The following is a 20,932-nucleotide window of genomic DNA, read 5'->3' as shown; positions in this document are numbered from 1 at the left end:
AGACCCACATTAAGACAGGAGCACACAGACGCGCAGCAATATATTTCCTATGTTTGCCCTGCAGCATATTATTTCTACCTAGAGGATCCCTGCATACATTAACATATGATGTCATAAACATCTGTTTAGCATCCTCGGGTGAAACAACACAGAAATGTTGTTTGATTTGACTCCTGTTTTCAGTTTTATCTAATTTTTAGTACTGGAACTGGTTGCACATCCAACCTATTCGGTGCACTTACTTTGCACCTGTGTACAAAGTGAGGCTACCCACAAACCAACATTAACCTGTAAAAAAAAAAAAATCTGGAAGAGATACAAGGTTTATTTATGTAAACTTAACTGCAATAAACGTTTATTCATCTCTCTTTAAAATAGCTGAATGCCCTCTTAGTAGGAAGAGAACAAAACCCGATAAAAAGATAGACGTTAATGTCATGATTCTGCTCTTTTTGGTTCTGTTTAAGTTATCTTTTTGAGTCTTTAGTTATACTTTGATTCATGTCTTTCTATGTTTTAAGTCTATTGGTTTCATTCCCATTTTGTTTTATTCCAGTTGTTTTTGGTCATATTTTTTGAGTTCCTATGTATTTCTTGTTTACCCTCAGTTTCCCTCTTGAGTCAGTCTCCTTCTCCTAGCTCTCTTGTTGATCCCTCTGTCCACACCTGCTCCCTATCTGCTGATTAGCCTGGTCTTTGTTCAGTCTCCCATTTACACACTTCCTGCTCAGTCACTGTGTGCTGATTTCTCGTTGTTTCCTGGTTCAACGTGTCTGTTTTCCCTGATGTCTCCTAGATTTTGGTTTTCTGTATTTGGTATTTTTGGATTTTTGCTTCAGTTACTACTTTTTTATTTATTGAAACTGCAAGATACCACTACAGCTTCCGTCTCTGCATTTGGGTCCATCAAAACCTCCACCCAAACTGACAGTTAATGGTATATTTTAATTTCTGCTTTGCATTTTAAAGTTTTTGCACTACATTTTATAGTTAAGATTTCCATTATATGTTATCCAGTTATTTATTGTATTTGTTAATGCTACTACTGACTCATCTTTCTCAAAAACAAGGTTATTTAAGACTAATAATTCTTTAACCAGAGATTACACCCAAAATCCTCATACTTCTAAGGCTATGTTCACACAGCAGGTCTTCATGCTCAATTCCAATTTTAAGGCTATTTTTTTTCCCCCAAGTTCATTCATACTTTTATTTTACATGGCCATAATCAGACATCAGTCTGAACAATACTCCCAATTTCAGAGGGAGAAATTAGACGTTACACAGCAGCGCACTGTTCACAAAAGTGCTAATAAATGTTGGTACCTTAACATTAACACAACATTAGCTGTTAAGCTTTGGGAGGCAACAACCTTACGACCACACCATAGTTTATGCAACATTTTACCCAACTTTTTAGCCCAAGGCTACATTTACACGGCTGATATTGCAAGCTCACATTGCCTAACAGCTGGCGACATTTACATAACAGGCAAATGCGACCCAAATCAATTTTTTTGCCCATATGAAACTCATATCGGACTTTTTCGGGGCAGTCTTGAATGGCCCAATTCCAACCTTTTACATAAAAAAAAAAGAATTAAACCACTTTCATAGGTATTTAATCGCATAAGTTGTATTTAATCATTTGCTTTAAAGGCTGTTGTTAACCTTGTGCAGTTTTTCTTGCCTTCCTTGTCTTTTTATAAAGCGATCCTGATATTGTCGGATCCCATTGTTCAAAATCTTGATGATAATGCCATAACAGGGTCCACTACTTCCATAAACAGGCTGCTGCTGTGTGACGTCTGCACTCTACTACAGCTCATGCAGGTGGCTTTGGTGTCCCCAGACAGAAGTCAGATGGTGATATGGTCACAATATTTGGTGGTGATATATCACCACCAAATATTGTGACCATGTGTGAACACAAACATTACACCTGTTAGAGAGAGTAAAAAAGTCTTAAAAGAAATAAATAAAAAACTAAAAAGCAAAACCAACACCGAACCAAGTGATCTTTCTGAAACCTGTCCTACTCAGAATCATTAAAGTTTCTGATAAAACCTCCACTGCTGAAGTTCTGTATCCAGATGTGGCTTTAACATTGGGAACTTCAACTAAGGGTGTCCCGATCTAATTTATATATTATTATTATATATTATATAATATTGGTTGAATATTAGCCAAAAAAATTATTTGGGATTATATCAGCCTGCATCTATAATCTTTGATACTATGATGATGATAAAAACACTGCTTCCGTTTGAAGTTTCTTTAACTCATTGCTGAATGGTTAATGTTAAATGGGTCAGTTTTTCTCACTCTTTTTATTGTTGACTATTGTTCTCTGTTTTAGTAATATCACTTGATCGAGCATTTTCTAACATTCTATAGTACAAAATAAGCAATAAAAGTATGTATGATTCCTGCTATTATCAGTATTGGTTCCTTCTCAAAGACGCAATATGGGTATTGTATCGGAAATTAAAAAATTGTATCAGGACACCTCTATATTCAAAACAATTCTTTTACTGTGCATTAAAGACATCATTGGTATGCATAAATGTACATTTTCTTGTAAATCCAGAAATGTTAGTACTCTGACCTACCAGCTATATCCATTATCATTATCTAAGCTAACAAAGGTAATAAACAATTAGTTTAACAAACCCGAATGACTCTGTGTGAAGACACATTTATATGATGTAGATATTCGATTTGCTTAAATAGATACAAAACATAATTCTCTTTCCAGAAACACGTAAACATCCAGAGTAAGATTTCAGGCAAAGCTGTCTTATATAAAGGTTTCTTGTCCACACAGCACAGCAGCCCTTTATGTACCATCTTTCCTATCACATTTGTTCCCCTAGTTTTCACCCCTCTCATGTTTGCTGCAATGTTTTTAGTACACACTAACTACAGTGGTATTAAGCTCATGTTGTCCCATCAAGAGCAGAGCACTGACAACAACAGAAACACTTCACCCAACCACTTCCCATCCCTGCTCACGACCAGTTCTACTGGTCTTTCGCTTTGTTCCCACGCTCCCTCTGTTTTCTTCTCACTTGTGCATTGTCCTTTGCCCCCAGGTTAGAGGTTCTCTCTCTGTTTTCTCCACTAAAGCCTTGAAAACAGGAGGATGAGAGGAAGAGGAGAGTTAGAGGAGGGTCAGGCAACGGAGGAGGGACTGTCCATCTTCTACATTCGACCTCGCTTCCTAACCGGTCTGAACTGGTTCCGACATAGGTGAACCAGAGACGTGTCCTCTTTCGCCTCTGGACAAAAAGGAATCATGGTGGCATTCCATCTATAGTCAGCAGGTACCATGAGGCTGTGTGTGTAAATGTGTGTGTGTGTGGCTGTCTCCCAAGACCTTTGAGGCCTGGATCATTGCCAAGTTCATCTGTTAATGGACAGCTACGAGGAGCGCCTACCCCATCCCCCCTTTCCCTTCCCTCTGTCTTTGCAACAGCCGTGCCTGCTCATGACCCCCCTTAACCTCCCCAACCCCCATCCAGACCCTATCAGACACAGGCCTCCTCTCTCCCGCTTCCTCCTTCCCCTCCTTACAGCTCCCCACTCACCACCACTCTCTGTACTTTTTCCATTCAAGATAAACACAGTGTTTCAAGTTCAGGGGGACACCCTGGGACCCTTTAACAAAGCCATCTATCACGCTGTCTCCCTGAGAGTCCTGTGGTCATAGCAGGCTCTGCTGCTACAGATACTGCTGTAGCTTCTCTGTCTCCCCCCAATCAGTGTGCAATAGTGTGAAAACCCACAAGCTGAACATTGATAGCCAAGAAAAGGCAGCTAAATCTAACTAGCTGCTGGACAATTTTCCTTTATTGTGACTCCTTCCCTTACAGAGGGAAAATGTGAACATTGCAAAGACGTGCACACGTAAATGGGGGGCCACACTTTGGAGTATATTGAATCTCTTGGCCTTACTATGAGATATTTTACCAAACTCTAAACATGTTAAAAGTATGTGATTAGAGTCTGCCATTGTGGTAGTATGCAGAGCCAGATCACAGCCCAGTTTAACTAAAAGTAACCACAATGATGTTGTATTGTTGGGTTCAAGTGTGCACATACACAGACTATTAAATACCATTAAATACAGATATTCAGAGCAAATTTTCGAACTAAATAGTGAACTGGTGAGTGTGGCTTGGTAGTTTACACAGAAAACACAAGGCTTTAAATACAGCCCCGATTTGTTTTTATCACTTAAATCACAGAAAGTACATTTTCAATTATTTTTTAAAAGTTGACGTAACTCTAAAAATATAAAGCTACATCCTGTTATAAACAATGGCGAGTAGAGCAGAAATGCCTTATTATTGTACCTAAAGGAACATATTTCATGTTAAATTTATTTATTTCATTCATTTTAATTTTGACACAATAAATAATGATTACATATTCATATAAGATTGATATATGCAAATTCCACTTGCTTTGTGAGAGAAACAATCATACTGCCTTTTTCTCTTTTTCAACTTTGTACAGGTCTATATCAATAATAGTCTACTTTACTTTCTTTTTAAAGATATATCATCTAAAGTATTTCTGTAACATTCCCCAGCACTTGGCAAAGCCTTAACCCATTTAAAAGAATGAATAAATAATGAGTAAAAGTTTTGGTAATAGATTTGGAATAATCTTGTATGATGCCGTCTACCGGTATCCTACAGACATGGAGCATTTCTAATTCACTTATTTCCATTTCCGGCCTTTTGATAACTATCTATAAGATAATGACAGTAGGATCAAGCAGTGTGCATAAATTGCAGGATGATAGTGGTAGAAAATTTTAGATTATGTCTTATCCTCACCTATGCTAACATCCAAATGATTGGGGCTATTGCAAGAACCTTTCTATGCCAACTTCCAGAGGGTCTCAGAAAAAAAAAAGGTTTACAGGGCACTCTGGTTATACCCACTCTGATTTTAAGGTAGTTTCATTGGTCCCTTTCTGTCTTTCACTCCCTCTGTTGTTTTTCTTTCCTCCTCTATGTGTCTGACAAACAGCCACAATATCCGCCTCCAAAGCCCAGCAGCTGTTCTGCTCTCCCCAAGCTACAAAAGGAGGGAGGGGAGAGAGGCTTGCAGGTTTTAGAGTGCTAAATTATCCATTAGATGTTATCAAGTTGTAGCCTGGCAATGCCATTCTGCTTGGAGCCATCAATTTTTCATGAGTCCCAGACACACCGTGCGTTGGGAAGCTCTACCAGAATCTCTCCACTCCCAGCACTCCGACTGTCCCGTCCAGCGAACAGAGCTGCATGTAAACTTGGATGTGTGCACAAATTTGGTCAGACATTGCAGTTTGCAGTCAACAAATACACCTGCTGACAAAAGGCAGCCAGGTACATGCTCTTGCACTCAGACTCTGCCTAGATAACTTAAACAGAGCTTGTTTATGGAACTTCATTGTGTATTTTTCTCCACAGTCCTTTCTTCCTCAGCCTACAGCCAGTCCTCAAAATTAACACTCCCTACACTTTATTTCACTACCCATCAAATATTCCCTACTTGCACACTCTCCCTCCCTCCTCCTGCTGTTTCTTTCCGTGGCCTGGCAGGGCAGACATGTTCATAATGTGCTCCAGTAATGGGCTAATCAAAAATGCAAAACAATTGGCAATTACCGTGCAGGGCCCTAATGGTCATTAGAATTTACAACAAGGTAATGAACTGAGAGTCAGCTCAGTTCATGCATATTCATAAAGCAATCAGGCCTTTGAAGATTAAAGAAGCGCTTCAAATTTAAATGAGGATGCCAGTATGTTATCAGGGAGATTCAGCCTGCAAAAAGTAAAGGGTGCCTGGGACAGGAGTGTGCATTTATGGCTCTGTATGTGTGGAAAGAGGACCATGGGTCAGTGTTGTATGGTGTGTGGATGAAGTGAAAGTATAGGCATGTGTGCATGCATGTATGCATTCATGAATGTGCAATTAGCATTGGTGTGCAAGAGGGTCTTGTTTGCTCCACCATGTGATTTCCCATTTCTGTGGAGAAGCAAACATTCTGGCCCCAAAACTTTTTAAAGCCTAAAGTGTTTTTAATGACTAAATTATGACTCCCTAAAAAATGAATGAATAAAAGTCGTTATCCTCTAATCAACATTTAAAAGATGTGGGGTTTGAATAGAAGATCAAATGTAGGCTGGATTTGAACTATTAGGAGGCAAGCCGGCTTTCAAGCCCCTTGTGAAATAAATCTCACTACGGGTGCACATTTATATTTTACAAAACTTCATGTATGTTCTTAGTAAACAGCTCTGAGAGTTACAGTCAGAGTTGAAGCAGTCTGCAGTTAGGCAGATGGAAAGCCAACCATTTACAAGAATCTGTAGTCTCAGATTAACAAGAATCCCTCATAACCACACCTCCTGTGTGTCCTTAGCTTTATCTTTATGAGTGTGAGAAAGACAAAGCAAGAGTCCTGCAGTGCTGTTGGTGCGTTTGATTACCTTGGAATTCAAAACTGAGAAGTGAATCAATCTCCAAGTTGATAGTGTTTCAGTTTCCCACTGGTAGACACTTTGTTTCCCTGTTGTATGTATATGACCACTAAGACAACTGCTACAACCACATAAAAGGCAAAGACACTGTTGTACGAGGTATTTTTCACATAAAAAGAGAACTGAAATATCTGATGAATACTAAAACGAAGCATATGTAAGACTGACTACATGTCACGCAAATAAGAGAAAAATGGCAAAAAATGCTAAACTTAAAAAGGTTTAGCTATTTTTTGGTGTTAGTAGCAGCCACCGTGAATACAGAAGTATCACTGTTAAAATGTCGTACCTGGATGTATGAAATTATGACTACCGAGGAGAAATGAAGCACATGGTGCAACAAGCAACTCAAAGGCCACAACATGACCAGGCGGAGAAGGCATTCTTAAAGGTCTTTTCAACGTTCAGATAAATATGCCGAAATCTAAGTCTAGATATGTGGTCCTTGCTAGTCCAAGTGGGACTCAGCCTGATCCCAACTTGAATCTCCAAAACAGAGTCGTCCTTAAGTGAATGCTATTTAATGAACCTTTAAACCATCAGCCAGTCTGTAATGGGCTATTATTGACATTGAAACTGACTATTATTTATCCTTTGAATAGATGGAGGAAGCAGAGTGTCATGGATTGTCGTCTTGTGAGAAACATGACATGAAGAAAGACATAAAGCTTTCCCACAGAGCAATAGACAGTGTTTCAATGTTGAAAATACATTTTTCCATAATGAGAGTATAGTTGTAAAAACTAAGCTAGTTATAACAGTATGCTAGTGAACAAGAGTTCCCAAGTTAATTGGGTGAAGATTGTCATTCATCCAGGACGTAGCCATTCTAAAAAAGTTAAAAACAAGCGGGGAAAAAGTACAGTGGTTTGTTTTTTAATTTTTTGCAATCCCAAGTTAATTCATGTTAAAAGTATAGTGAAGGATTTTTACTAATTTTTGAAAAGAATCGCCCATTTGGCTTAAAAACAAAATGCCCATGCTCAACCCTGTACCCACTCCAAAGAAGGAATGCCTATTGAACGTGTGTAAGCGCATGCAAAAGCACATGTCTCCTCTTGCACGCTTTGTTTAAAATTAGCTGTTTGCATCGCTCATATAAGCTTTACAAGATACAAGATTTGCAGTTTTTCCACCATGTCAGACTAAGTGAAAATGGGGACGAGCACTTAGGATGACCTTACGTAAACATATCACCAGAATGATTGAAAATTAGTAGGACCACTTAAATTGATGATCCACCCAGAAAAAGAACATCCTCCACTATACCTTTAATTTCACAGTTTCTCTAATATTTTTAAATCTATTTAAAAATTCAAACATTTATACAACTAAATAATAGTTAAATACCTGATTTAAGTATCTAATGAGCTTTAGATAATCAATACACATTCAATTGTTTATTAGACGTTTAAAGTTCATTAACAGTGTCTCTAAATATCTAAAATCATGAAATGGTCTTGGGATAGTCAGAGTAACAGTTTTTATGAACTGAAGCTATTTGACTTTTACTATTTTTTTCCTCTCCCTTCAGCCGTTACTCTGATGGGAAACACCTTACAAGTTCTGTCTCAGCACATGTTTGACACAGGAACCATCTAACCTAATTTGAAACTTGAAAATTGAAATGCACCTCATTTGTACATGAGTTCACATTAATTATATGCACAGTTGTGATTTACAGCTATATATGTGTTTTAAACTTAAATTACATTAACATGTTTTTAAAAAGAGTTTTTTTTTTTTATTAAGAATCAATGTCAGGAACATAAAGGCAGCTTTCTTCTGTATAAATAAATTATAATTTTAAGTTGTGGTACAGGAGTAATAAGAGCTGAGAACTGATATTTGTAAGAGTGGATAAAAATAGAGCACAATTTTATCTAAGGAGTTTCTACATTTAAGTTGGACCGCTGGTTGTGCAGGTCAAGCATGGAAATGTTTGAATATCATCTGAAACACCCAATGGGTATTGTTTCTGGGGGTTTTTTGTTTGATGATTTTTTTTTTGTTTGTTTTGGGGTTTTTTATCTCCCGCAGCCCTAAAAAAAATATATAGAATACGAAAACAAGCAAACAACATTTAGACTCTGACTACCAGAATAAAGGGTTTAAAAACTGTACACACAAAAACTGAGGTGTTTTCGTTTTAAGTAGGTAGAATTATTGAAATAATGTAATGTATTCACAGGTAAACAAGGGATGTGAAACTTGAATGAATCACATTACACCAGACATTCCCAGAGTTTTGGGGCAGGTGTGAATGATGTAAAACCATCATGTCATCTGGGGCTTTTTTACTCAGCATTAACAAGACCAGAACTAAAATAAAGGTATAGCTTCAATGCTTACTTCACTATAAAAATAACAAAAAATGAAACTGTGTTATTTTTATCATTACTTTAAGCTCACTGTATCAATCATAGTGGAGTAATGTGTCTTTTTGTGTATTTGATGTTTTTGTCTTTGTGTGATTTTGAATTTCCCTGTTGATGAAAGCAGCTATACAAATAAACTTGCCCCATCTTGCCTTGACTGTTCAGAACATTTTAAAGAACCTCACCTCAAAAATTATGAACTGTTCCTGTAAAAACAACTAGAGGGTAATTGTATTAAAAACTAAAAGAATATGGCTAATTCCTTTCTCTATTTGTGGACTTACAAAGTGATGCCAATAAAAAACAAAAACTAACTGCATCTCCATAAAATCTGTCCCTTTTCCTTCTTCAAACTAAACCACCTTCCTAAAATATCACAGCTGTCTTTGTCTGATCAGTCAGTTCTGAGCTACAGCTGCATCTAAGCAACATTTTCTTCTCTGTCTCTGTTCTGCCTAAAAATAAAATCATTAACCTGCAGGTGGTGAAACCAGGGTGAAAGGGAGGGGCTGGCATGACAAGCCCTGACGCTGTCAAATGACACCTGACCTGTGGATGTGACTGCCTGCCACTCTATTGACAGGACAGCGGCAGGACGCTCTCATTTCTGAGGATGCTTTTTTCATCTTACGTGACGCGATCGCTGACAAACAAGGCTGTTTCTTGGTCCGACAGTAGGTAAAGGGGATAGAGAGAGAGCCGTGACGCATGTGTGTTCCAACTCGGTCTGCGGCCAAGTCTGCAAGAGTGAGAATGAGCTCCAGAGTGGAAGTTGGAAGCCTTTAAGAGGTGCAGACACGCTAATGTAGCCAAAACTTTCAGTTTCCAGTTCCCTGAGGCAAACCAGTGGAGCACTACGAGACATTGGGGGGGGGGGGGGGGGGGGTGGGGGGGGGCAAAAATAGAGGGGGCTAAAATAAGGATCATATGTTTCTGACACATCTCATCAACTCACAACACATCATGGGGTCTCTCCGGCAGCACATTTATTCTAGACAAAACAGAGGTTCACCGACGGGAGGTCCACAGGTGCTACATGTGAAGGGGGGGGGGGGGGGGTTGGGTCTGTGTCAAATGACTGAAAGTCAATGGAAATGTTACACACATGTATGTGTGTGTGTGTGTAACTTACTAAATAGGTATTTGTTGTGTTAGTCGACCAGATTTGTTTCTGCGAGTGCACTTGGATGAGCCTCCTTTTGTGCACATTGTGATTGTGTTTGTGTGCATACTTCAACTAGCCTCCACCTGAATGGCCCGAGGCTGTGGTGCTTGGGTTGTTAGAAGACAAACAGAGACACAGGAAGCCCGACACCCCCCCACCACCCACCACCACCACCAAAGGATGGCATATGCACATACAACCCACAAGCACTCCAGCAAATACCGACCCTCCTGCTGTCTTTCACACATACAGACCAACAAACAAAGATTCCTGTATGTGGGCACCCCCCTCACTGTACCTTTTCCCTCGCGGACGTGGAAAACAGATATACCTACTCTGACTCGCGCACACATGTTTAAGCCAGCCAGGGTTTTAAACCCATCACTGTGTGCCAAGTCTGGCCTGGCATGGTCCACAGAGAGGTGTCCTCAGGCAAGGCTGGCCAAGTCAAAGACTCTTTCATGTTCAGCCTACACGCCCAGGGTAATAAAGCTTTAACAAACAGAACCATGCACATGCTTTCTTTTTTTCCCCCTACCTCTGACACACACCAACAAAAAGCCATAGAGCATTTAAGTGGTCAAAGCCCACTCTCTTACATACACATGCATTAACACCACATCCGCACTCAATATGTATTATTTGGCTCTTAAATGCAGTTGGAGCCACTAACACTAAATCCAACAACAAAGGCTGACAAATCTTCACCGACATTTGAAGGTGCTTGGAACTCATCTTCCGAATACCAAAAATTCCCTATCATCTTTAAAACTATCCCTGTTCACCTCTATTAAAACTTAGTCAAGCCAAAAATAGGACTGATGTTATCAGAGCCCAAAGCGACTCTGTGGTCAAATTAGACTCAGTTCTCACAGACAAAGGAGCGCTTATGCTCAAATATTAGCTGGTGTCCAATAATTACAGCAGCATGCATCTGTGCCTTTTCAGTATCAATTAAAGTGATCACCGAAACAAAGCACAGAAACTTGCACGATACCATATGCTTTCACACATACATTGCACAAAATATCACAGCGAGGGAGCCCCTCTGACCAACCCCCCCTGCTCAAGCACACACAGCCACAGAAGTGTAACTCACTGCTCACCCCCAGGTTCTGCCTGAGTGACACCCCGCGTAGATGCATGAGGCCTTAGAAGAGGAGGTGGAGAAATGTGGCAAAGTGCCAACACAGAGCTTCCTGAACACCTTTGTGTCTGACTACACACAGCCAGAAAACAGGAAGCAATTGAGCTAAGAAATATTGCTCCATTGTTACGGTGTTTTCCCCCTTATGGGGAGGGTAGGAAGAAGAAGGGGTGAAAAAGGTGGCCGCCATAATTGACTCAGTATTGATTTGGCTCCACATTACAATGGAGGCAGCACACTGGAAGGAGTCAAAGAGTGAGATTTCGGTTGCTTGGCACAGCTACAGTGGCCTCATTAACACATGTGGTTACGCTGGTGAGAATGTAAAAGGTGCTAATTCTTTGAGGGATGAGAAGGAGAATCAAAATGATGTGTAAATATAATCAGAAAAATGGGGTGGCAGTCTATAATTTAACAAAGACAAATTAGCTGTAGAGATGCTAATTACAGAATATGGGGCATGAGCTGCTTTTACACTGAAATGTGATAGTGTGGCTTTAAGCCTAAAAAATTGAAAATCTTGGTCCAGTTATTCGACATATAGAGAAAAAAACATTAAACCTGCAGGAGATTAGGTTTTCACACAAATATATAAAAAAACGAAAACACAAAGTTACTTGTCAAACCAAAGAACTGGAGTTGCGATGTTAGTATATTCCTTAATGGGTGGACTCCGTTAATACAACAGCAAAACTGATCTATTTAAATGGTTTTCTTGATGCATTTGTCTACTAAAGGCTTTTCATTGAAATGGTCGACTAAATTGGGTTGAAATGCAACATACCGTACACAGCACCCCTACTTTAAATTCTTTATTAGGTAAAACTTTGGGCACTGACTATTAGCGGCTAATAAAACTAAAGTTAACATTAGCTTCAGGGCCACAGTACCATGTAACAAAGTAAAAACATGTCTCAAGAGGTCTCCAATAACACCAGAAATAGTTGCTTACTTTGTTGCCGTTGGCTCTCTTTAAATAAAAGGGTCATGGACTGAACTCAACAAACAGTAAAAAAGTTGAAAATCTAACATTAATTGTTGCAGAATGAGTGATTCTTGATTTATAGAAGGATTGGTCTGAAAATTGATATAGTTGTGGCTAATTTTGTTAGTTGGAATTCAGCGACTATCAAATGTCATTGCTTCCTGTTTTATTTATAGACACTGTTTAGATAATCAATACACTTTGTATATATATATATATACATATTTTAGGGGAGTGGGTGCTTTTTGGTTACCAGGCAATTAAATGCTTTCCCTTTGATAATGGAAATATTTCCATTCAGCACATTTATTGTTTCATGGGAGATATAAGATCAGTAGGGCTGCAACTAACGTTTATTTTGAAAATCGTCTATTCTGTTGATTGCTTTTTTGATTAATCGATTAATAATCCGATAGCCAAACATTCCTTAAAGAAGACTTTTTTAATGAAATTAAACCATATGAAGCTAAAACTTTTCCACTTCAGGAGTTCTGGATAGAGCAAATTGACAGGGATATTTTTTTAACCTTAAATGCAAAATGTTTATATATATATTCTTAAGTGGGTCCTTCTGTCAGCTAAAGGAATGTTTTAGAGTCTCTATACTCCAGTTAACGATGATTCGATTACTAAATTATTTGATTATTTCATTAATCAATTAATCGTGATTAATCCAATTAATGGTTTCAGTCCTAAAGATCACTAAACATCTTTTAACCATCGAACCATCAGTGTACAGGTACAGGCTGGTGAGAAGCAACGATGAGAAACTTCATATTCCATATTCTGATCTCTGGCTTTTTCTGTAGCATTGCTTTAGATGCATGTTAAAGTGTAAAAACAGTAAAACAGCAGATGTTCGCATTCTTTAAACCTTGATCTTTGAAAAATCTTGGTATGTCTTAAGTTCTGTAACCACCTTACATGTGTAGCCTAAACTAAACAATTCTACAATAAAACAAGATTATTGAAAACACAGACTGAGCTTCATAAGGTCTGTTATTTTATGAAAAAATTAAATAGGACACTTTAGGTTTTTTTGGGATTAGGATGCCCTTATTACAAAAAAAACAGCAAGACAACAGCTTTGGTGTCCCTATGCATATCTTAAATTGTTTATCATGCAAATGATGGCACACAGGCTGCTTTGCCCTCTGCTAACGGCCTGCAGCTCCAGACAGCAGACCAAAGCCCCAGCTGCAATCAAGAGACTCCCAGCTGTCCCCTAGACATAGACCGAAAGACACAGCTCCTTTCCGGCACTGGGTCTATTGCTGAATGTCCACCCCCACCCCTACAAGTTCAGCCATCCCTTGGGTTCCAGCACCCTCTGAATCTAGCAGCCTCTTTTCTCAGCCTAAACCGAGTCCCTTTGCTTTTACAAACTGCTGTCCATATGGAAATCTATCTGTGTCAAATGACAGGTCAGTAGGAGGGAGAGGGGCAAAAGGGGGGGCACTTTCAAGTGCAGGGCTGTAACATATGTACTCTCCTGGAATGGAGCGAGAATGAAGCCAGTTTAGGGACAGTATGTATTGAGATGGCTCAGCTCGGTGTCAGACTTTAACTGAGAGGGTGAAGGAACATGGCAGCAAGCATATTGAGTGTGAGGTGGCTCACTGGCTCTGCCAGTCTGCATCCATCAATCTTGGGTGCAGAAAACAGAGGTGGTGGTGAAGGTGATGCCAGCAGCAGTGGAGGGGACTGGCTTCTTAACGCAGAGTGTTCTGCATAAACATTCTGCATTTTCAGTTTAAACCCCAAATTTCCCTGCAGGTTTTTTCTTTCATTTTCTACATTTTCTCTTCTTACTCCAAAAGTTCAAAGCTTGAAACTAATCTGGTGTACAAATTATTTTTTACACAAGCAAAACATCAAGTTGAAACAGAGTTTGTGATAGTTAATGCTCAAATGGATATAGGTGTAATGACTATAAATTCTGATTTCTGAGGAAAACATGGGGTGATGCAAGATTCTTAGTGAGATAAACTTGTGTAACATTACCGCCTTTTTACAGTACTAAGTCATAAGCTATATAAAAAAAAAAAGACTAGCCTAGTAAACTTGCCCCACCCGCCAGCGGCCAAAATAATTTTTGCCTGCAAGTGCTCTAGCCTCAATCAATGCCCCAGGCCCTAGAACTGGCAGGCCAATTACAACGCATTCAAAGTTTTCTATCTAAGAAAAAACAGTTAAACTAAATGACTCAAAGGCAACTCCTCACACAAAGCATGCTTGTAGCGACAGTGGAGAGGAAAAACTCCCTTAGGAAGAAACCTCCAGCAGGACCAGGCTCAGTGTGAGCAGCCATCTGCCAAAGTCGATTACCACATTCTGGTAGACTGAGTCGAAAATATGAAATTGATTCATTTTATTATTAATTTCCATGGGTCTATTGAGAAAATATCCAATTTTTTTTGTCATTTTGCTCTTTATATGGGAACACTGAAGTTATAACAAGCTGATATAGTATACGCAATTTGGAACGTTCTGCTGCTCAGGTAGTCAGCCTGCAGCCGAATGCTTATGAGATATGGTAGTGAGAGGTTGCCAGCCCTGATAAGAGTCATAGAAGATGCTGTTTTAGTTCTCATGCCTAGATTGCCTTTTTGGCCAATTGAGGTATAACCAAATTGCTGATTTTTCTTTTCTTGTAAATAAATTAAAAAAGATATTAGTTTTCTTTCAGCCAGTAAAGTGACAGTATGCAGTAAGTGGTGGTGGTGGGGCTGTAATACTGAGTAAAACAAAATAGTACCTTCTTGGATCTCTATCTCTAAATGCTTTAATATAAAGAGTATAGATTTAAAACAGTTACTATTAGAAACTATTCGTATATCACTGGTATACCTTGATACTAGTAACAGGTCTGTAACTGCTACCATTAGAAAGAAAGTATTTAAATCTTTTTTTTTTTCCTTTTTTTTATTTCTGTTATTTCTACCTGGGAAATTGCACAAGTAAGTAAATGCGGCAGTATTAATCAAAATATATTTTTTATTCAAGGCATTGTTTAGATAAATAATAATATATTACATTGCATTGATGATCTTACTTTGCTGCTGTCTAACATAATATTGATAATGTCAAAAGAATAAAAAATAACTATTTAACATGGAAGATACAAACAAAGCCCCCCCCCCAACAAAACTGTTGAGGGCCACATACGATCTTGGACCGGCTCTGCCATTACACAAAGTCCAAACAGTTTATAAGTCCAATAAATAAAGCCCTGTTCACAATGCCAGCGACCTTATGATATCATGTGAACTCCACTGCATGAAGATCTAAATTACTAAAGAAATTCATGTTTGAACAGCTGACAAAGGCAGAAGGCATGTCAGATGTGTTTATGTGTGTGTTTGTAGGGGTGCATACACAGATGTTTAACAAATTGTAAACTAAGTAACAGTGGTCATTCTGTGTCACAGGGGGAGAACTAACCAACAGAAATAACAGTAGCTTTCTACAGAAGGCCATCTGCAAATCCGTGTTTCTGCCTAATGCTGTACAGGAGAGGAAAGCCATGGAGCTCCCTCTAAACATTTAGTCTTCATTGGCTTCAAATTAAACGACAACGGTCCCAGACAATCAGCATAATCCGGCAGGCGCTATCGGCCCCCCTTTAACCAGCAGGAACAAACGTTTCAAAGTGCTGAACGAAATCAAAGAGCGCTATGTAAGAAAAAACAGCCATGAGTGATGCATGCTTGTTTGCACAGCAACTTGTGTTTTCACTGCAGCCTCATTTAGCCCCCGTGGACACCCAACAAACCAACTAGCCAGCTTAAGAAGTCCTTAATTACTTAAAATCAAGAAAAACACTGACAATTAGTGGCTGAAGAGTTCCTCAAATAAACACTTATGCGCTGACAGATAATTACATTCTTCTCCATCGCTTTTTAATTTTAGAACCTCTACAGGCGCATATTTGAGGGTAAAAGAGATACAGTATGACAGAGTAATAAGCCAGTAAGGGAAAGATATACATCACTGAGCACCACATGAGAGAGAAAAAATGTATCCCCAGGATTTGAACACATCTGTGCTGCAGGACAGGCTCCCACTTTTTGGATAAGTGTCTTTGTCGGACAGCATTTTTGTCTTATTTATTAGCTCCAAATGTTTCCTTCATTTTCAGGGCGCCTGATCTTCATTTAGCTTTTAGACACAGCTGGGAAATTTTGCATTTTGCAGCAACACATATTTTTGCTCCTTTTTATGCTAATTTGTTAACATCCTAATAACAACAAGCAATCCAAGCAAGTTTAAGGTCATATTTATATTTTCTTCTCTTTTTTTCCTCTTAAAAAGACTATGTGATCCCAGAACGTGTGTTATCTGTCCAGGCACCCATATCAAGCTCCCTGTGTATTTACCTGTGACATTCTCCTGCTTGGGGATTATTCCTTGCAATGGTGCAGATAAACAATCCTCATCCAGAGGCGACACCTGTACAGCCACCTCCACCGGGTGACGCGCCTTCTGCGGGTACAGCTGTTGGCTTCGGGAGTGAGACGAGGAGGTGGAGAGGGGAGAGGCGAGCGGCGAGGATGGAGGCCTGTCCAGAGGCTTGTCCGAGCAGAGGCTGTCGTGGCATTGCCTCCGTTTGTGCTCGATGAATAGCAGGATGTCTGCGAGGGGGAAGCGTGTGTGGCACTGGCCGCAGGTGAGCAGGTCCGGATCCCCTTTAAGGGGCTCGTCCTGAGCCACACCCAGCCTGGAGGAGTCCTGAGAGTCTTCTTCGCCTAAAACACCTGAGGGTGGCTCCGCTGGAAAAGCAAAAAAAATAAAAAATAAAACGGGATTTTGGTAACAGAAACAGCAGACTGGTGCAACACTGCCCTTATAAAGCATTCATAATTTTAAATATAATTTTTTCATGATATTATCTAAATGATAAATAGTGGATGACTGGGAGGTAAAGGGGAATTAAAACATGTTTTTTAAAATTTATATACAAATAAAAATCTGAAAAGTGTGGTGTGACCTAGAACGCTACTCTAACCCGTTCCTTCTGATTTCCCTTAATAAAATCCATTCCAGCAACTAGAATGACCTAATTCATTAGAAAAAGGAATACTAATAGGTCAAACCTGAAAACTTACTAAGATATGGTCATTCGCCTCAATTAACAGAATGTGCAAGGAGAAGATTAAGGGTGGAGACGGTGTTAACTTTGGAGGGGCACTCAATAAGCCTACTATACCTGGAAAAGTTGTGATTGAAAAAAAAAAGGCATTGTTGAAAGAAAGCTATGAAAAGCTCTCTTTGGGGCATCAAGGCGCAATCTTTAGAGGCAAAAGCATGTTAAAGAAGTTGATGTAGTCCTCTCCCACAGACTGCCACTCTGGCTGTCTGAGCAAGACCCTTAACCACACACTGCTCCCCCGGCGCCCCATGATGGCAGCCCACTACTCCCCAAGGGGATTGGTTAAATGGAGAGGTAAATTTCTCCATTGTGAGATCAATAATGTTCAATTATCAATCATTATTAGAATGGACCACAGCTGAACTTTCTGGTCCAAATGCTCACTTTTATGTTTAAAGAAAAACTGCCATGTTATAGCGAACCATGAAACATGGCTGTGGCAGCATTGTACTGTGGAATAGTTTCTATAGCATTACAGCTGCTACTGTATGGGAAATAAAACAACCAAATCACTGAGGCGGAGTTCAGAATTCCAGTTGAAAAATGACCTCAAAAATCTATTCAGGTCTGTAGAAACTGAAACACGGAAGAAGGTTTAAAGGGGTATGAATACTTCTGCTAAGAATGGTACATGTGAGAACAAGTGAATTGCTGTTTTTCATATTGCTAACATTTACTTTTGTAGGCATCTTAAAGAGTACGGTCGGGATTTAAAGTGTAAATGTGACATTTTTTAAAGACCTCGCAAAAGAGGAAAGATAAGAAAAGAGCAACACAGCCTGCTTCGATAAGGACTGACACGTTCAGCTTGCTGCAGCCGCCAAACGATTAAGTTGCTTGACCCTCTTTATTGTGCTGCCAATCTTGCTTTTTTAATGAACCTAACACCTCTGAGAATCAAAAAATAGATTCTAATTTGAGTTCAAAATGATTGGACCCCATTTCGTTAAAAGTGCTGGGATCTTGTGAACCAAGGTTAGACATGGAGGGGTTGGATGTGGAGTAGGTCCCTGAAGTACTGACAGATAGACAAAGAGGAGAGAGAGGCAGCTTTTAAAAAGAAGTGTTCTAGCCACATGGTAAATGACATCAGGCGCCCCAACTGGGATGTCGAGATAAGATGTGATGAATTCTTGCCGCCGCTACAACCTCTAATTCAGCGTCGGGTCAGATGAGAAGGTGGTGAGGGACTGTAGGCGAGATAGGCCCCCGTTATTTGTAAGTTTGACTGCATTAAAGATGAAGGAATGCAGGCCGCCTATTTCACTGAGGCTTATCTAAACCGATTTGTGCTACGGATGCAGGCGAAGGTGTGTGAGGTTGGGTTAGAAACATTTCTCGTTCTTCCAAAGGAAGGAATCTTATTGTGATGCCGAAGACTAGTCATGTGAATGAAAACCTTTTTTTTTTTTTTTTCCAGACACTTCTTACTGAGCTAAATTTTAAGTAGTTTAGGTCATCTCCCACTGGACCTCTGCTGCAGCTCATGTCTTTGATTATAAGGAAAATCATTTAGCCTATTTCACTTTGCCAGTTAAGGCCAACATTACTCGGTGGATCAATAATATCCTTTGACTTAATTCCTGAAAAATGGCAAATGTTTTTCATTTAAATTTTATTTTTCAAATATTTGTTATATTACAAAAAGTTATATTACAAAAAGTTTCCCTTTTGCAGATTACAAAGCAAAAAATGATAAATAAATGAATAAATAAAATAAAATAACACAGAGTGCCTCCACAAAGCCTTTAAGGAGGGACGCTAAGGGGGTGGAGGTACTATGATTTATATCACTACATTATAAGACTGCTATTTTGTTTTGTTTTTCTTTCCTCATTTTAAGGCTTATCTTTTATTTTTTTCCCCTGTTGTCATGTTTAGAAAAGCTTCCACTTAAGCAGCAGAAGAGAAAATTTAAGGATAATGGCCATAAATATATATATATAAATATATATATATATATATATATATATATATATATATATATATATATATATATATATATATATATATATATATATATATATATATATATATATATATATATATACTTGTTTATTTATTCGGTAGCAGATGGACAAAGTAGATCAAGTTCATGTGAATAAGGGGCGCCCCCCACCCCCAACTTGTGCTACCACCAACCCTTGCAAAGTAGCGCAATCACAGTGCGCCCCCAACTGGCAACGCCCCCCTACCAATTTTTCTATTGGGCATGGGTATATCAGGTTAAGCAAATCAACCCATTATTGATTTCGACGTACAGACAACAGCAATAACCCCAATTAAGGTGGAACGGAGTACAAACCCTCCTGATTTCTGTCTCCAAGTTGGATTTAGTTTAACAACAGCACCCCACGTGTGTTTGTGTGTGTGTTTGAGTATAAAAAGCATCCTCGTCATCACTGATCCGTGAGGAACCAGTTGATGCGACGCTTCTGGGCTTCCTGCTGTCACTCACTACGATAAAATATATAAATGTTGCGTTAAAGAAGCCGTTGCAGCGACTAAAAGCTGAACCACATCGCCTCACGGTGTGCGTAAAACGGCATTTCTACCACAAACCTGAGCTCCCACTAGGATTTTTCTGTCTATATTAGTTTTGATCACATAGCACAACATGTCTGTTAAATAGTGTAATGTTTACATCCTGTGTTGAGAAGAAAATGTACTCTTTCCTTTCGCCATGGCACAGACAGTTCCCCGCGCTGTTAACGTGTGTGTATGTAAACACTATCCTGTTCTTCCCTGTGTCCAAATACGCACAAACATTGCAGCCAGATGATCCAGACTGTAGTAGCTCAGGGACATCGGAAGCTACACACGGGAAGTTGTGGGTGAATGTCCGCAACTGTGAAGCCTGGCTTCCTTCACATGCAGCCAAAGGTCTCTGGCCATAAAGCTCACTCACTCATGCCCTTTAATGGCGAAAGAAACCTTGATGACTAGTTATACAACTACCTCTAGTGCGGAGGTTCCTGTCGGAACTTTTCACCCTGGAGATCCTCACATATCTGGGAACAACATGTGTCGGTGCCCTCGCACCTTTACAATTGACCCAATGAAGTAGTATTTAAAAGAAATGAAAGGGGCAATAAGTGGATCAGTGAAGGGGTTTAGAATAAAAACGAAAGGCGAATAATTCCCACTTACGCGAAAACTCCCGTTTGCTCAAGTGCAAGGGTTTGCCTTGCTTGCGACGAGACATGGTTCGGCAAAGGGCTTCTCAGCCGAGTTCACATCGGGAAATCCAATCCTAAGAGGTACACTCCAAATAAAAAATCTTCATTTGATGCGTCTGTCATCTGGATGAAGGAGGAAGAGGGACAAAAAGCAGAAGCGGATCTGCGGGTCAGACGGAGCGGGATGCGTAACGCGCAACGGGCTGTGTGGAGCTCTTCATGACTTTTCCTCCAAAGAGGGAGAGAGGGTGAGTGATGGGGTATACGGTGAAGCCCCCCCTGAGCTGCAAGTTCAAGTGCGGACGTGACGTTCCTACGAACTTGAACGTCGGGCAGTGAACGGACTGAGACATAGAAAACATGGGATGGGTGAAGCAGGCCAGTTGG

General features: G+C 39.6%; 1 protein-coding gene across 1 annotated transcript in view; it reads right to left on the bottom strand.

The window, feature by feature from the left end:
• LOC119787076 (B-cell lymphoma/leukemia 11A-like) overlaps positions 1-20,932 on the bottom strand; it is a 45,431-nt gene extending 24,499 nt beyond the window's left edge. The window contains exons 1-2 of the mRNA XM_038290703.1: positions 20,517-20,932; positions 16,594-16,986 (exon numbers count right to left, since the gene is read on the bottom strand). Coding sequence (XP_038146631.1) covers positions 16,594-16,986; positions 20,517-20,571 — 448 coding nt within the window. The 5' untranslated portion in view covers positions 20,572-20,932. The remainder of the gene's footprint in view (positions 1-16,593; positions 16,987-20,516) is intronic.

Source organism: Cyprinodon tularosa, unplaced genomic scaffold (assembly GCF_016077235.1).
Source record: "Cyprinodon tularosa strain WSP-4 unplaced genomic scaffold, ASM1607723v1 ctg287, whole genome shotgun sequence".
In the NCBI taxonomy this organism is placed as follows: domain Eukaryota; kingdom Metazoa; phylum Chordata; class Actinopteri; order Cyprinodontiformes; family Cyprinodontidae; genus Cyprinodon; species Cyprinodon tularosa.
The sequence above is the reverse complement of the archived record's forward strand: the minus strand, read 5'-3'. Positions and strand labels throughout refer to the sequence as shown.